The 20,120-nt window shown below is 34.3% G+C and overlaps 1 protein-coding gene across 1 annotated transcript in view; it reads right to left on the reverse strand.

Annotated features, from left to right (window-relative positions):
- Positions 1–19,836, reverse strand: part of LOC138328571 (transmembrane protein 272-like) — a 51,061-nt gene extending 31,225 nt beyond the window's left edge. The window contains exon 1 of the mRNA XM_069275442.1: positions 19,057–19,836. Within this exon, the coding sequence (XP_069131543.1) occupies positions 19,057–19,170 (114 nt within the window). The 5' untranslated portion in view covers positions 19,171–19,836. The remainder of the gene's footprint in view (positions 1–19,056) is intronic.
- Positions 19,837–20,120: the final 284 nt, after the last annotated feature.

A 20,120-nucleotide genomic window follows, 5' to 3' on the forward strand; every position in this document is an offset into this window, starting at 1 on the left:
GAATAAACATAATGGCGACATCCCACTACAAAGGTCAGATTCCGGAGCGCCCTGCAGGTCAAACAACATGTATTCATCACAGGGGGAGACAATTGGACTTTTATTGTCAACGATGTGTGGAACTTATTTGCCATAAATGTATTACTAGTATACATTTCAGTCATCCTATATCTGAACTAAGTGAGCATAGTTCTAAGAAGAAACAGGAAATTAAGACGTTCATTGACAAGACTGAAAATGACGACCTGGCACAGATTACCAAGTATGTCACTTCTACTGATAATGCCCTTAAAGAAAATGTCAGCAATTTCAAAAAGCTTTCTAGACAATTGAAGAACCAAACGAACAAACTGAAAGAAGATCTTGACCTGCTTTTAGCCCAGACGTTGTCTCGTTATCAACAGATGGAGGACGAAAATGCTATGCTTCTTAATACCTACAAAAAAGACCTTAACATGTACAGCGAACAGCTAAAACGGAAAGTTCAAGAATGCAAGAGTTTACTTCAGCGCGGTACTGACATACAAATTTATGATATAGATTATTATGTCCCACACCCTGACAAACCTACACTCGATACCCCTAGCTTCATTCCTAACAGGTATCCTCAGAGGCACCTGGCACAAGCTCTTGGAGTGATGGACACTTCAAATAAAGGTCAGAGTCAAACATCACCAGATTGTCTTCACTCTGTGATATCACATGAAGCAAAAGGATCATATGTCCAAGCAAATACGAAATCTAATGTTGGAAAAGACTCCCGACCACAGCAGTCTGCTAAGAAAGGGAGTGTTTCTAGTCGGACATATCTGCTTCCTCAGGCCAAAGTATTAGACGAACAGGACTATGATTTGTATACATATATTCCGTTATAAACAATGGAATTATCCTTACGTTAACATACAACTCCATAGCGCCAGCTTGGAAAGCATTTTGCACTTTTCATTCATGTTCATGCAGTGGATGTGATGTTGCGGCATTTGCTAAATGGGGACACTTTGTTCACATTTTATTTGCTTTTATTCTATCGTGAAAGACATTTCGGTCTGCGGTAAAGTTAACAATAAAATGTTAATTATGATTGTCATTTCATCAGGTTAACAGAACGCAAATACGTAACGCAATACTGTTATCTGATTGAACGATTTGAAATAAAACAAAACATTTGTTGCAGAAAGTTGTATGTTATGTGAATGAATAATTTAGGCTTTCTCCACATAATTTTGGTTTACATCAACTCAATACAGGGACAGTTTGGGTGCCGCTTCTCGGGACGACCCCGGCAACTCATTGTAGATATATAAAAATATGTATGAAACAATGCAAGTCTCCTGTCCATTTAGGCAAGGTTTTGCCTTAACCTTGACATAGAATTATGAAACACAAATTAACTACAGATTATTTGTAGCCTTCTAGCTATTGAGTAGAATCAATTAAAACGGAATGCATTTTTTTCTAAAAAAGCAAATTTACTTTAACATTTACCGGACAATCATGAAATTCAGATTGCATAAGCAACAGTTACCCTGACTGATCGACACAACCCTGAAACTATGACTTGTTAAGGATAAGTCTATCTTTTTATTGCGTGGTATGTGCTATTTAAATCAATACATCCTAAAGTATTGCTGAGAAACCAAATGTTGACGAAACTAATCTATGTTTTGTAGCAAAGACCTTTACATTTGACCTTTTGCCTCCAAATGCCATCCCAGTATGCGTTACTTACTTAACTTAACTGCTACAGGAGAAAGTTTCAACCGGATTCATCATTCAAGTTATCGTCTTTGAACCTAACGTTCGCCCATAAACCTATTTATAGTTTACATGATCTTTCTAGTTGGCCTTTTAATCCCAGTTTGATTGATTAAAGTTCTAAATTAACAGCCAAGGTCATTGAAGGACGGCCTCCAATATATGCGGTGTGTCGCGTGTGTAAAGTGCGTGGTGCGTGATTTGGGAGGCTGCGGATGTTCGTGTTGCGTCGTCTTATAACATTGATGAAAGTGCCATCTTACTGACTCCAAATTTAATCCCATATTGTGCTCTCATATAACCAAAAATTGCATAAAGTATAAACAAACTACACGTTTTGGTAATGTTACCAAAATCTATTCTAGTAACAGTGACCTTTTGAACCCACTTCAATCCCACACTGTGTGACGTTATATGCTATCATTGCATGACTTTTTAACAAAATCCATTAATTCATCCTCGTTTTCATTCGGAAATAAATGCACATAGACACATTATATAGTCCCATCCGGTTTCAACGGCAAGTAACAAAACAACAAAGGTTTAAAACGAGCACCCTGTAAGACCCAAGCAATCAATTATTACATCAGCTTATCTGAAAAAGTAAACTGGAATTTTACTATTAATAGTATTTATAATTATTAATGCATTAATATTGCCGAAGTTGTCATTTTGTTGAATGGTTGCAGTCTATCATATATAGTAATAGAATGTTTGATATTTTTTACCGGAACAAATCTGAAATAGAATAATCCTGTTATTATTGTCCCGTACACAAAACAGCTACTATACGGGAGCTTACAGTAAGTGTATTGCCTTCAATGATCAGTATATATAGCCAGAATTACTGGCGTAAAGCGCATGAGACTGCAAGGTATCATTTTAACATAATGAGTTACATTTTCAAAGCGGCAGTTTGATACAATGGTTTAATCAATCATTTGATGTTATCATTGTACTTTTCGCAACACTTGCCTTTGTTTTAAGTTTTCGATATGTTACCTAAAGTTGGGGGCTATTCGCCGTAAATATATCGGCAATCTAGCCATTTAAACTATAATTTTACATATTTGTGATTTTTAGCTCGCCTATTCGAAGAATAAGGGGAGCTAATGTTGGGGGGGGGGGGGGGCTAATGTTGTCACCCCGGCGTCGGCGTCAGCGTTGGCGTCCCATTTCACGTTAAAGTTTTTGAGCAAGTTTTTATTTCGTCAATTGTTTAAGCTTAAGTCATCATAAATGTTTTTAGCTCGCTTATTCGAAGAATAGGGGGAGCTAATGTTGTCACCCCGGCGTCGGCGTCGGCGTCAGCGTTGGCGTCCCATTTCACGTTAAATTTTTTGAGCAAGTTTCTGTTTCGTCAATTGTTTAAGCTTAAGTCATCATAACTCGTCCTTTTTAGCTCGCCTATTCGAAGAATAGGGGGAGCTAATGTTGTCACCCCGGCGTCGGCGTCGGCGTCAGCGTTGGCGTCCCATTTCACGTTTTTGAGCAAGTTTCTGTTTCGTCAATTGTTTAAGCTTAAGTCATCAAAGTTCATGTTTTTAGCTCGCCTATTCGAAGAATAGGGGGAGCTAATGTTGTCACCCCGGCGTCGGCGTCAGCGTTGGCGTCCCATTTCACGTTAAAGTTTTTGAGCAAGTTTCTGTTTCGTCAATTGTTTAAGCTTAAGTCATCATAAATGTCTTTAGCTCGCCTATTCGAAGAATAGTGGGAGCTAATGTTGTCACCCCGGCGTCGGCGTCAGCGTTGGCGTCCCATTTCACGTTCAATTTTTTGAGCAAGTTTCTGTTTCGTCAATTGTTTAAGCTTAAGTCATCATAAATGTCTTTAGCTCGCCTATTCGAAGAATAGTGGGAGCTAATGTTGTCACCCCGGGTCGGCGTCAGCGTTGGCGTCCCATTTCACGTTAAAGTTTTTGAGCAAGTTTCTGTTTCGTCAATTGTTTAAGCTTAAGTCATCATAAATGTTTATGATTTTATTTTCCTAATGTGTATGGATGCTGAACGTGATAATACAACCAATTTGGGGCCCTTTAGGTTTTTTTGAGTCTGTTAATTTGTCATATTTCCATGTTTAAATAGCAAATACTTGAATATCAACTTCTTCTGAATAGGCGAGCTTTGCTGTTCTCCAACAGCTCTTGTTTGTAGAAATTGTTCCTAAAGCTAATTGCATAGAACTTACACAATTATTTTATGATATTACACTTTTATTAGATAAAAGAGACAGCTGAAATTAGGATTTTATGTCCAAAGATGATGCTTATCTGAACAAAAATCAATAAAAATAAAATCTATTTCACAACAAAAAATAAGAAAGATTTGATAGCATATGCTAAACAATGATTCTAACGCTGTTTTGTAGGATTAAGCATAAAATTATAAAAAAATGCAAAACAAGGGTCCATAAAACGGAACATGTGTCCTTATAAATAATCAAGGATGATGTACATTTGACGAAAGCATGCTATTGAAGAGAGAATCAGAAGTCAGGCATATATTTTCTTTTCAAATGTCAATTTCTTTGAAAAATATCTGTTACATAATAGTGTACGTAAATGGTAATATGAATGGATAAAGACTCTAAGAATCATTGACTGTCTAGTCATGCTTGAACATGTAATGAAGGCTACTTGAATGAATAGCAGGCAAAGTATTTAACTTTTCAGGCAATCCCAGTGATGAATTTTCCTTCTTAGCGCCTAATTACTCTAGTAACTTGGTTGTGTGACCAGTTAATCAAATTAATAAAGCATAAAAGATAATTCCAATGACATTCAATCTGCCCATATTTTCAATAGTAAATATATTAATATATATTTCAAAGAGGATGGATTTGCTTGTTTCAAGCTGTGGTCTACTAATTAAGATAGAGGACAAAGGAAATACGAGTTTGAACAGAAAATTTTAAATATTGCAATAACAAAAACATATAAATGATATATAACTATAAATTTCGACCGTTTTTATCGATAATTGTTTTGTCGTAAGCATCGAGCCAGGAACAAAAGAAAATAATGAATGTGAATGCCGTTGTCCATGAAATAAAATGATTTTTTTTTAATGGATTTTGAGAATTATTCACAATTTTGTTGCATATACATGTGTTATATTTAGCTATCAATAATATGAATCAATTACTCTTATATTTGTAAATTCGTATACAATTCTACCAGCAAAAGATTGTTTCATGTTCGTGTAATGAAATACATTCGAACTCTGTACTTTGAGACCAGATTTCAAGTTTCACTCGAATGATATGTGTAATGATCTACCATATGTTGCTTTCAGGTTTCAATGATTGTTTTAAAAAGTGTTAGTTATATGACGACGATTGGTTTGTTAAAGAAGCTCCACCGCCGACGAATGGTATTTTTTCTCTATCAAAAACAGGAACAGACGAATTAGTATTTTTTCAATTAATAATATTACTCACTTTGCATCATTACCACCATTGAAAAGGTTTTGCTTCTTATTTTGATTCAAGATAAAAATATTTAAAATAGTTAAATGCATCCGAAAAATCAATGAAAATATGCATTATGCATAAATGAATTATTTCATTCGAATTTTCGTGTAAATATACAAAAATACACAATTAAACATCAGGTATTGCTCAAAAGATGGGTATGGTTTACGCTCTGTCGGCGGTGGAGCATCTTTAAAAAAATAGAGCTGACTTACCATATAAAGTAAATTTGCGGTGACGATATCCATTGTTCAGTGCTTCTAAAATAAAACCAGCACAACCACTGAAGATCAACACCTACATTCTGAAGACGACCTACCCACTGTCTCTCATAATTTAATCCTCATCTGCCAAGTAGCATGCGTTTTTCCTGAAAGAGGATAGCTAAATACCAGCTTAAATTACGACAACATCCGCATCAAGATGATATAAACTGTTATTACGCATAAATCACAATGTCTGTAATTTCCTCTGGGTGAATTTTATGGTGTTTTGTAAAATTTAACTTTGTCGGAAGCACATTTTATATGCTAAAGGTTACGTCTAAATCACTGGCAGGTCTTTTGTGAGCATATTAAGTCCGCGGAAGAAATTCTGGCTCTATTCAGGTCTGGACAGAAATACGTTAATACCAATTTGAAGATAAATTTAATGCCATTGTCACCACGGAGTTCCAGGACTAAACAGAGCGGACATACATGTCAGTAGCAGACATTGACCGATGTGGACTTTCAGTGTGATCGGCCAATTTAACGAGCAACTCTCAGCAGCACCTTTAAAAGACAATGTGGTAACTTCCGGTGGAAGTGATGTATCAAAAGAATCACTTCCGGTCGTTGAAAGGTCTCGAGGACAGTTCAGACAGACAGCGACTGCGCTAACAGTTAAAGGACGATACTTTATAATGGATGTGTGTGTTTTATCTAATGATGTCATCGCTATAAATGATGAACTACTGTCTAGAACAGTGTAGGTTCTAGGTAGCAATACAGACAAATGTCCACAGAGAAATCCTGGTCAGACGATGTCACCATGATGGTCACATATATAACTATACCTCAGGGACCAACCTCAGCAGCAGAATGCTCATAATGTCACGAAGGAAACCTGAATCGTCAATTATAGTCATGTATCGATCATGCGCTTCACACAGACATTCATAATATAAGTAAATATTTCACATCACGACCCTTTGATCGCAAGTTCACCATCGATGAACTGCATTCAATCGCTGCAGCAAACATCATTAACTATACCTTAGAACCTCTTATAACACGGTGTCAGGAATGTTATGGCTTGCTGAAACTTTTTAAATCTATAAAACTTTAATTTTCTTTTATTACAAATTACTACGCCTTTATTTATCAAATTAGAAACTACGTTCCAAAAATACAAGTTTATGAAAGATTTGTCACACTTAACACTGAACCAATTTCCGAAAGGACTATGTATGGTTTGGGCTTTTTTTGCCCCAAATCTCTCAAATTTTCAAACCTGTTATTTTGTGATTAATATGTTGTATTTTAAATATTAAGTATATCCCTGATTCAACTATAATGATTGTTTTCTAATTTTGCAGATGTATTTGCCATGGTTACCATCCAAAATATGCATAAATTATGAAAATGTGGAATTTTTGACAATTTTTGCCAGTTTTTGTCTATGAATTTTTAGTGCGCATCCTTAAACAGACTTAATATTTACTGAGAATATGTCTGCACTTTCTATACATATTTAGGAGAAGTATAAAATTTGTTCAAAGATGCGCTTTATGGTTTCTAAAATAAAAACCTATCAAAAATTGCCGAACTTTCCATATGCCATAATTTATGCATATTTCGAGTGGTTATCATAGCAACTGAAGCTGCAAAATTTGAAGAATATCAATACAATTAAATTAGGGACATACTATATAGGTATTCTACAACAATAGATATACCAAATAACAGTTTTTGACGAATTTGGGGGCCAAAAAGGGCCCAAACCATACATAGTCCTTTCTCTTGATTACATATTTGCGGTTCATCTTAAGACTACTTTTTATAGCGTTTTTTTATTTTCTATTGCATTTAAAACTTATTGTTGCTTTTAAATAACTTTAAACAACATGATATTGACTATGTGTTTGGATACTATATTTCGTGGTGAAAATATTTAATTATGCAATGTATGGCGCAAGAAACGATTCCCTGAATGTGACGAGAAAGAACTGATCACCACAACACGGTAGCTAAAGTTATGAGATACACACGGTCCCAACGCGTGATTGTTATCTTAATAATTCTCGTTAGTTCATTTTCAAAATTTCGAATACAATGGAAATTAACTAATAAGAGTTTGATAAACATGATAAAGAACAGTCACCCGTATGGGAGCCTCTATGTAATAACTCCGTTTACCTTAAAGATGCTCCACCGCTGACAAACGGTATTTTTGCTCTATCAAAGTCAGGAGCAGGTGATTTGTCTTCGGTTACAAAAGTTACTTAAAGTACAAAAGTTACCACCATTGAAAAGTTTGAGCTTCTCATTTCACTTCAAGATGAAAATACCAAAAATAATTTTTTGCATCCCGAAAAAATTCAGTGGCACTTTATTCTATATTGAATGAAGTACTGATTGCGCATGCACCAAAAGCAACATAAATCATTTCTTATTTTTTGTGTTAATTAGACATACATATACACGATAAAACATCAATTATGGTTCAAATGATAAGTATCGTTTATGGTTCGTCGGCGGTGGAGCATCTTTAATGTCAGGTTGACTTACTCAGTACTCGACAGGATGTCCCATACCGTCAATAAAATATTATATGAAATCTGAACAGATTATAATTAATTGACATATAGTGATCGTCTGCCAAGCAAAGAATGGTATTGGAAGCGGTGGATTGAACTTATCTTGTGGATTGTTAAGTATCAAGTCTACATTTTGTTTATATTTTCTCCCGATTTACCGAATTTCAATTAAAAAATTGTACGTGTTTCTCTAGTATACTCTCTATATTCGCATGCAGCAGTGAAATTACACTATAAAAGGGACAGGAGTTTCACAATACTTGTAAGAAACACAAATATACCGCAGGTTCTCAAACATACACATATGTTCACTGGCGTTTGATTGTCTGATTACATTAACGTCCTATTGACAGCCAGGGTCATGTAAAGACGGCCTCTCGTGTATGAATGTGGGTGTAAATGACATTTGACTGGTGATGGGACGTTAAACCGAACCAAATATTCGTATGTGATTCCATTTTGTTTTTGGTTAGAATCATTTCCCATCGTCAAGCATGTTTTACTTCTAACAAATCAAGTATTTAAGAAAACGTTTATATTTCAAACAAGACTTCCCATGGTTCGTCTTCACATTGATTCTTTGATATAATGCTATATAAAATGATGTGTCTCCTTGTACTCGACTACGCCACGGAAATATCCCATAAGAATTGTGCGGTTACGTTAACATTGTGACATCACATGTCAAATGATGAGAAATTCCCACGCGATTTCCGACATGATTTAAACTAAGACGAATAATCGATTCTAGGCTATTCGTTAAGATTAATTTGATTTTTTACAGATTCATTCTTCAAGCAAACCACAACAGTAGGAATAATCCATGCGTTTGTAGATCGGAAACATTTCCGCTAATGACGAAATAAATTATAGTTACGTGACGTTTTACTGCCATAACTTGTCATGTATTGGTACAAGTATTCGAAGGCTAGTAGTAAGTGTAGAAATCAATATGTATGGCTGGCTCTATGTAGGTTGTCTTCTACGGGCGTAAGAGAGGCAACTCGTAGAAATTGTGAAGTAAAACAGAATGTGATTGACCAAAATTGAACAACAATCGATATATTCGTAAAATAAAAAGAATGTTAGACATAATTATTTAATGTTTTATTGTAATGTTTTATAGTAATTTGAAATGACTATAATAACTATAAATAACTAAGATAAATCATCTTCGTCTTTTTCCCTTTGAAACTGATTGGTGCATGTACTATATCTTGCATCTGTTAAATGTTTTCACTAAAATTCGTGAGGCATTTTAAATCTGAATGACGAGATTATAATGAAATATTCGTAATTACAAAAACCGTTTTTGACGAAACCGTAACTCTCGTGGCTATATCCTACAGCACACCACGATAGTACTAATACTTTCAGTATAAGTTAATTTCAGCAAATCTCTATGGTACAGAAGTCGTCATTAGTACAGATTAAAAATCACACGTCGATTTCCTTCTGTAATTTGGAAGAGCAAAACACTATCTCTTGTTCGGTCATGTGACCTATCACGCGACATACGTCTACATAAGGTGTTGATGTTATTAGGGGCGTGATACTATGAAGGTGCGGTGTCGAGTTTAGTATCATGAGTTTTGTTGTCATCTAATTTATATAGACTTTGCCTATTATTCAGTTATTTTCACTATAACACCATGTAAACAAAAGTTGTTGAAGTGAAATTAGAACCTGTGGTATCTGATAATTAGATCCGGATGAAATGTAAACAGAAATTTGGTTTAACTATATGACACAATTTTATGTAAAATTGCGATCCGATTATTGGTTTATACATATATTTTTATAAATACGAGATTTATATCTCGGTAAACTTACAAAAAAGATTCAAGCCTCTTCAAAAAGGTTTTTTTTGAACTCGTACTTATATATTCACTTTTTTTTCAAAATAAACATGCCGCATCCCTCCTGAATTCTACTGTATATTTTCGACAAAATATGTTGCAGTTTCATCGATATTAACAACTAAATGGTAATCGATATGTTAAACCGACAGCTTAATTTATATTAACCGCTGCCTTCCCTCATCATATATGAAACTGAATGTTTGATAAATAACTTTCCCACCCCCGCATATAATATGACAGATAGCTATATATGCAATACAATCATCCAAAATGGTTTCAGACCTTCGTCCGGGGAGCACGGTCTTCAAACAAAGCACCAATCAACAACTCTTTTGTATGTAACTTACGCTATTCTGACTGACGAATCCAACAATGCACCTCCAGCATTCAAATGGGTCTTGACGTCATTACTCAGAAATGATAACAATAGTCCATTTCAGGATTAGATCAACTATGCCCTGTACTGCTGAATATACCAGATGTGTTAATGGATGTTACCATTAGTAGTTACCATCATCAGATAATTACATTCGAATATTCTGTAAACAACATACGGCTTCAGTGTGGGTAAGCAAACAATAATTCCTGCTAATGCTTAATGCTAATGAAAGGATTTATTTAAAGCATTTTGGTGCAAAACAAAAAACTATGAAAAGTTTAACAAATACTTTTGGGCGTACATGTAATAACACATGTCGGGTGTTGTGTAAGGAATGGCAATAGCATTTTTGGTTTGGTTTGGTTCATTAGATTTAATATTCAGGCTAATAACAGTTTATTTACGTAGACCTCCTCTGCATTACCTGGCCTGCGTTGAAAAATCTATCTGAAATCCTACCGGTTATATAACAAGAAACCAATTAGACGTTATTAAGGATGGTATTTTAGTATTTGGTACTCTTATTTAACAGATAAGACAACTTGTTTTATTGAAAAAATGAGCTTCAACAGAATCTATATCAACCTTAATGGTATTACGTTGTGAGTAAAAGAAGGCAGTTCTTTTTCTACATATATGTACATCTGAATATGCTTCGAAATGTTCATGGGGTCGATACAAGGACAGTCGTAATGATAAGAAAGCAAGTTTCTCTACTGGCCTCAAGAGGGTTGATGCTAAGAGTAAAAACCAGGAACATCCAACAACACGAGACAGAAAAGACAGTATCATTTACGTAAAGCTCTTTCGGTAATTATTTTAGATACACCAGACGTATCACCCCTCCTACAGACTAAATCTAACAGCATTGTAGTTGATATATAACGAAATAAGATACTGTAAACGTGGGAATTTACACGAGGGGAAATTTCCGCTAATCAAGCGGAGATCGCTTGATCGCGAAAATGTCTAGTGCAAATAATATTTTGTGAATGTATGAACTATTTAGTAAAAAAATGAATTCATGTCTATAGCGAAAATAACACAAGCACGAAAGTATTTTTTTGTTCAATCGCGATATAAAGCACTCGCGAAAATATCCACTACAGTATCCCTTTAAATTTATCATGAATTTCTTGTCCGGTTAGGAAATAGAATTCAATTCTTCAGTTGCGTTAATGGAAACAGAAAATAGAATTATAAATAGAAAATCGTTGATGAAATTTAAGTACTTAGAAAGATTTGAGTAAATAATCAGGCAACAAGTGAACGAAACAATTAATTCTAGATTGCATTGATGGTATCATAGATTAAATGTGGATGATTGTCATGTACGAATCAGCTTAGCATTCGTTTTGCATCACTTTGTGTAATTTCAATATAATAAATTGATTCAATTCTTCTAGTAACGAGTTTTTCATTTGGCTTAATATTGTTTCATTACATCATAGAGGGAATAACGTCACTTCTAATTGACTACTATACCGGCTTAATGATTCAATAGCAATAAAATAGTCCCTTAATACCTATGAAATTTCATGGGATGTTGTGAACCGTGTAATGAATTATAGCTTTATAATTATAACTTATATTTAAATCTGTTTATCAATCGCAAAGTTGTTTATCATGAATAATCTCTGTTTTTTTGCAATAGCTTCATAACATCAGACAATCTACTCAAGTTCATCCGTATATATATATATATGGTAACAAATAATATACAAAACTGCACTAAATTAACCATACACAAGATGATACTAAACGAACCATACGCGAATTGCACTAAACAAAACCACATATAAGATTTTTGAAACAAACCATATAAAAGATTACTAAACAAATCATATACAGGATTGCACTTAAAAACCATGTACAAAATGTGTATCAAAGAAACCATATCCTAGATTGTATTAAACACAACCATATACGATATTGTACTAATAAAACAAGCCATATACAAGATAACTGAAAAAACATATACAGGATTACTAAACAGACCATATGCAAAAAGTTTACTCAAGAAACCATATACAAGATAGTACTTAACAGACCATTAGCAAGATTACTATCCGTGATTGTATTAAACAAAATATATACAAGATTGTACTAAAATCAACCATATACAAGATTGTACTAAAATCAACCATATACAAGATTGTACTAAAATCAACCATATACAAGATTGTACTAAAACAACCATATACAAGATTGTACTAAAATCAACCATATACAAGATTGTACTAAAATCAACCATATACAAGATTGTACTAAAACAACCATATACAAGATTGTACTAAAATCAACCATATACAAGATTGTACTAAAACAACCATATACAAGATTGTACTAAAACAACCATATACAAGATTGTACTAAAATCAACCATATACAAGATTGTACTAAAACAACCATATACAAGATTTACAAAAAAACCATATACAAGATTGTACTAAAAACAACCATATACAAGATTGTACTAAAATCAACCATATACAAGATTGTACTAAAATCAACCATATACAAGATTGTACTAAAACAACCATATACAAGATTGTACTAAAATCAACCATATACAAGATTGTACTAAACAAATCATATACAAGATTGTACTAAAATCAACCATATACAAGATTGTACTAAAACAACCATATACAAGATTGTACTAAAATCAACCATATACAAGATTGTACTAAAACAACCATATACAAGATTGTACTAAACAAACCATATCCAATATTGTTATAAACAAATCCATGTACATTTATATGTACTGCAGTTTTTTTGTAGATTACTAAACAAACCATATTCAAGATTGAATCAAACGAAACCATATACTTAATAAACCTATATTAAGGATTTATCATACAAAAACGTAACATTCAGAGTGTGAGATGTGAGATTATATCGATATTACCCCCACTGTTCTATTACAAGTGGACAAAGTAAACCATCGACCAGCGCTGAGCAGTGAAACTGACTACAGCAATTAATCACTTAAATCATTGTTCGTTACAGTACAAACGCAATTAAATGCTTCAGACGACTATTACAAGTGCTGAACAATTACATTTATGTGTACAACCACTGAAATGTAATTACAATTACTCTTTGATTAAACCGCAGATATACAAATTGATTGTACATCGCATAAGCACTGGGATAAGGTAGAAATGGGTTTACACAATAGCACTGTTAATTCATTTTGTGTTCTTGCAAAAGCTCTTTCACTTCTATCGATTCACATAGCAGACTAGAAAGACAAAATGCAATATTTACATGGACGAAAGTGGGATGGGTGTTTGAAGCTCGTAATTGATTTAAAGGAAAATAAATAACAATTACTTACAGAATGTTTAAATAATTTGAAACACTAATTCGAAGGACGTATCTATAGCGATCGATGTCCCGTTTACGATGATAACATAAAAAAGTTGAACGGATGATGTTCATATATTGTAAGGCTGTTTTGATAGTATCCTCTGTTTGAATATGTAATAAAGGTGCTGTGAAAGTGGGAAGAAGAACATTTAAGGATAAGTGTAAGTTACCTCAATTTTTTACGCAACTCATAGCTAATAGCTAAGCTACTAGAGAGGTTGATTTTTTCAGTGCAAGCTTAAACTGTACAATGACCGTAATACCTGTAGGTACATGGGTGTCAGCTCAAGATTGTTTTTTTTTATTTGTGTTAAAGGATGTGCATTTGATTTGATTATTTCAACGTCACATTGTAAACAAAGTATGTGTCAGGTTTAGATGGTGCATATGAGCTGAACTACTTGGAGAAAAAACGTCGACCAACGGCCAGTTCCTGGCAACTGTCCCACATAGCATTCGCACTCTTGACCTAGAGACGGAGAGCTCTGATCAATGTAATTTTATTCCGTCTTTGCATGTTACATAGTTAGCTCTTGCGGATAGACATCGACTTTTTTGTAAGCGCAATTCACGTCGTTTTCTCCGAATAGTATGACGTTACGCCCGCATACACATGGCGTCACAAACAATACCTACCCGCAATGGCAGATAACTCTGTAACATGCAGAATACCTTACCACAAGGCACTATGTACGTTGATTGAGCTATATATTTTTTTCTGTATGTTAGGTATGTGTCTGTCGCGTGTTGTGTGAATTCCTATTAAAAAATCCACACATATATCGTTTTCTCAGAAAGGAATTATAATTATCTGTAAAACAACAAAAAATACTGAAATTTCTTCGAAACTCCCGCTCTAAATCGATATTACTACAAGAAAATAAAAACTTCAAATATGAATTTTAAAGCAGACTCCTATTTAATCATCAAAGCCTGCTTTTAGATATTTGACAAATTTATAGCAAGCCTCATAAGCAAAGAAGGAAGATGCTGACAATAGGCATTAACAGCAGAACTCTTATCGCAGAAGTAGTCTCCGTATGGAATACTGGTATAAGACACTTAGAAAAGGGAACATTTATTATTTAGAAATATCTGCGATAATTTAAACTTTTGCCAAAAAGATATGAAACATATCGACCTGTTTCGACCTAAAGGGGAGAATTTTCAAAATCTAATAAATATCAAAATATGATATGTAACATATAAATGATATTATTTGCGAAAAACTGCTTTGTTGATTGCAGTACATAATTAATGAAACGGCCGCAAAGTTGCACTATCCTGCTTTTTGTGAATTTTGGAAGGTGATTTCCCCAACTAAAATCCACTTTTAATATAGCATATCAGAGAAACAAATCGTTATATTCTTTGTAGTAAAATTCAACTTTTATCATATTCCTAAAAAATGTTTTTTGATGCTCTCGTAAAGTAAAATGAGAATAACGTAGTTGATAAAATATTCTGATTTAGATCATATAGACAGTGTAGGAATTGAAAATCAGAACAATCCTAAATATGATTTTCATTGGGTCTCCGTAAAATAATTCGATGATTCAGAGTTCGATTTCCACTAAAAGCTACATTTCTTTTTTTTATTTTGAAATATGTTTGGTTATGTTAATACATATGTTCAAATGGTGAATTGTGAAATATGATTGATAATATCAGATAAATTAGATCAAGCAATAGGACGAAATGATTTATCAGAAAAAGAACGTTTTTATATTTATTTTAAAATCACTTGTAAAACACATTGTAACGACATCAACTCCGATAGCAAACGAGAGATAAATTGTATTTCGGAAGCGATATGCTCTTAATTAGGACGTAAAAAGAACAAATAACATTACATTTTAAGGACGGTCATCAATTCCCGCCTAAAAATACATCACATTGCAGATTACATAGGAAATAAACCTGTCATTGTGACCTATGGTTGCTGGTTTCGGCCATGTCACAATATTGCAGTGTGTTTGTCGCATGGCGTATTGTCGCTCTTCACATGGCTCATTATCTTGCTGTCGCATGGCGCATTGTTGCATTGTCGGTCTTCACATGGCGACTGTCGGTCTCTTCTTACATATTTGACGGATTGTCTAGACTAAAATTTTGTCATGTTATTTTATCTTCAGTAAACTACTGAAAACCATACGTTTTAATGAATTAAGCTATAAAAATCATTCAAACAGTTTCAGATGCCATATAAAATGTTGGTTACAACACAGAAAGTATATAATAATAAATAATATACTGTAAAATTGATGTTTTTATGCCTTATGTATGTTAAGATGGAAACAAACTTGCAGAAATCACTTTACAATTACTAATAACACGATAAAAATGTGAAATGAAACCCTTTACTTCGTGTCCTGACCGCATGTACTTATTTCACTTTATTATCGATGTAAATATAATAAATATTGGCAGTACTGTCAAAAATCATTTTCAGCTCTTATTTGTACTTGTAAAATTAAAACCTATATTGATAGTACTGTAATTCTCAAAATGTTGGTAACCTTTAACATATTAAAACATCGTCTTGATTCGTGAGTATGAAAATTACGGCAAATATAACTTTAACCTTATTGTGTTGGGGAAAAGGTACAGTATCGTCCACTTGAATTAAAATTCATTTCTGTGTTAAATGTCCACACAGATGCACAATTATACATTTATACATTATATAAAGCATACATGTCCAGGTACATAAACCAATGATAACCCCCACATTGGCCCTCTTTTTCAATAGAACATAAGTAATAAATCCTAAGTCAGCCTACCTTAGGATGACCTTATTCATGCCCATTAATTTTTTTGTTATCATTGTGCCAGTGTGGACGTAGACGCATACATACTACTTATGTGTATATTCTAATATGATGATGTTTATGATATTAACGTAGTTTTCACGTGTACACGACCCGTTTCTCGTGATGCAAGTAAATTAACACAGGAATCAGAGTTGGCATTATTCATCCTAAATCGTGCACGGCACTGATATTAATTGGAACTGATGACATATTGAACCGAATGATCCCAGCAATGATATGTCACGAAAACCCACTGCCAACAAGTATAATCAATAAACACGATACAATAAAAACGCCGTTTATATTGCACAATACATTGGCGTAGGAACAAGTACTTGTTACAATGATTCAGATATAAGTGTAAAACCGAAGAAAGGAACGGAAAATGCAAGACGGTATTTGTGTTGGTAGTACAAATTAGCAGTCAACAATTTCCCGTTTTCGTATCTGAAATTTATTTGCAGGGTCTTAAATTCCCGCTGCACTGGGTTGAGGGTTTATATATACGGTCGCTGTGTATTAGGTCTCGCCGGGTTTTTGAATTTTTTGCTTTGAAACAAATCGCCAATATATCAAAAATATAAAGCAAAGTGAAATGAAAGCATTTCGCTGTATTTTTATATTTCATTAATTGCTATTTTCAAATTTTTGGCATCATCATTTCCGTTACAATTTCACCTCCATAGCATGCAATCCATGTAGTGCATTTACACTGTTTGTACAACAGATACATGTACAATGAAAACGTGCATTGGGTCTTCGTAAGAAAAAAATGTGTACACATCGGCTATTAAAATGTCACTCAGGTATCCGCGGGTACATTTTTACATTCCCTGACAAATGATAATATATATAATAAATGATGGTGGACGTTTGCTTTTTTCAAATACTTCTAATAACAGTAAGTTATCATTTACATGCTCGAGTTATCTCTGATAAAGCTGTCAAATGAAGGAAGTCATCTAGAATATTTCATATACTGTCACATTTCTCTTGAGGGAAACATAGAGGATCTAAATGTCATTCACATCCTGACAGCGAGACGAGCTATATTTCCAGTCGTCTCGAATAAAAAATACTTTATTCAGCAAACAGTGATCAATACCAATAGGGTATGACTTGTCGGGAGTCAATGATGACAGATTCAGCTGTAGGAAAAACAGAAATGAAATGTTTCTATGTTTGGTTTTAGCATAGCAACATCACACACAGAGAAAAAAAACCAAGGAGATGGTCGTTAAACATGAAAGCCAAGCTAAGAGACAAAATCAAACCTCCGTGTGAACTATGTGTACCAAGACTCCATAATACTACACTCCTACATGTTTGACAAAAGATGGCGGTTAAAACAAAGGCTTTGTATCTCTTCATCCGTTGTCAATTGCAAGGTTGTGTTTCATAATTAAACTATATGAACCTATATTAAGCAAAATATAGCATTATTCGAAAATTAATTGAAATAATTTAATTAACAATAACGAGGCAAACACTAATGTCACTGCATATGGACGCACGTATAAGAATGATCTGGATACCGAATGTAAATATCATAATATGACTATTCTTTTCAATATTCTATGAGGAAGTTGTTTTGGTAACGTTAGAATGAGTAAAATTCTATGAGATTTTCAAAGACAAATTGACTAAGAAACTTTTCGTTGCCTCGTTTACTAAAATAGAATATAAGTCTAAATGAACATTAGTTTTATACATACCTGTAACCGTACTGAGATTTTGTATTATCAGTAGAGGTTTTCGTCCTGAAGCCCTCATCAAATCTAGAACGAGTACGGTAATACATAGTAATTGTTACTATGATGAAATTACGTATACGCATTGTCGTTTATATACATAAACTGTATTCGCCAAATGAATTACCATTATTATGCAATCCCTGTTGCGTATCCACGTCTATAATAAATGAAACCGAGTCGTCTCCAATCTCTTAACCTACGTCGTTTTTCGAATAAACCAGAATGGAATCCACCTTGTGACCGCGAAACATCGATTTTTACACCAGCATCATTTTAGAGAAATGGTGGGAAATTTTGCTGGTCTCTCTCCACTTCTATTATCTGTGTTTATCGTATGTATCAAGCTAGGATAGAGAATAAGCTAGTTTAGGGGTTATTAACGAGAGAGAGAGAGAGAGCGTGGCTGGTTACACTGCTATGATCGATGGAAGTGTTTACAGCAACACGTGTAGGAACTGTGCATCTACGTATGTCAGTCTTATTTAGAAATTGCACGTAGGTGTACAGAAATTGTTGTTATATCATTTATTGAAAAAATGAACCTGACTAACTTATCATTTATTGAGAAATGAACAGGACAAATGTACGTTAGAGAAATTATCTTACAATGTACAAGACTTTGGATGTTTCACAAATTGTATTCAAATAAACAACATTTAGCAACACATAAGAATACAACGTAACGGGTGCCTAGTAATATTTGAAAATTAAATGTAACTGTTGTTGTTTCAGCCCACAGCGAATAATCTACGAGACAAATACACAATAATCAACTCTTGTAAAAGAATAAAGAAAACTCTTCGAAGAGAGACATACGAAAATTATAACAGACTGAGCAGATTACCTCTGGCAGGAGAAGTTCCTTGGTTCCTCTAATCTGTCGACCCTTTCGTCCTGTTGATAAGTATACAGACCTAACCGCTCTCGTACGAGAACCAATACTGGATAAAAAAGACATTCTCCGTCAGCTCATGGTATACGACTGTTTGTCTTTTGTCGGTCGGTGATATCACATCAATATATATAATAATCCATTACGCTCCAAACGTTTATACCATAATCCACGTGTTGACATTATACCATAATACCTTCTACTCGTTATTCTAATAATCCATTTCCATGTGTGGCTGCCGCATTATTTTGAGTATGATGAGTTTTACTCAGGCAGAATGTCACTCTACGTGAGATTTGTTGGTGTATAGTTTGAACAGTCTAATGCAAAGTGTTGTCAATCAGCTTCTCCGCTGGTTACAGTGTACATATCCGCTTCATCAATACCAGTTATCAGCATGTTTACGACACGCAAACAAAAACAGCAATGTCATTTGTTCTATAATATATAATTTGGATTGACAATTGGACATCATTAACTCATGCTGGTATATAAACTCGTGGTTTTGCTGTTACATATTCTGGAGATACAGTAGGCAGAATGATGCTGTCAGATCACGGAAACGTTTGTATCCGCCCTACATCACTGCGGGTTGTTCCTTGCAAACATTCAGGTATACACATCAGTGAAATTCTGTACTATCCTTTCTATTGTCTGGAAGTCCTGGCCATGTGGGGACGAACAGGAAGTAAGGGAGATGTATTAGATTATGTTTGTTACATAGCCTGACTGTTATTGACACACACCATCGACCCGTCCATGTAAACACTTCTGCCTCTCAACTATAGCTCGAGGCCTTCCATCGCCAAACGTCGTCTTGTATGAGAATCGTAAACGTTTGGGACACAGATAGAGCAGACCTGGGGACCGTTGGGAAATCTAAATGTACCTGCGAGTTAGAAAGAACCTTCAGGTGTGCAATATAAAAATCCCTAATTGTTCCTTGCATCTCACAAGGGAACCCATGTCAGCCATTATTACAGTTTGACACACGCCCGGGATTGATGTCCAGGACT

Source organism: Argopecten irradians, chromosome 7 (assembly GCF_041381155.1).
Source record: "Argopecten irradians isolate NY chromosome 7, Ai_NY, whole genome shotgun sequence".
In the NCBI taxonomy this organism is placed as follows: domain Eukaryota; kingdom Metazoa; phylum Mollusca; class Bivalvia; order Pectinida; family Pectinidae; genus Argopecten; species Argopecten irradians.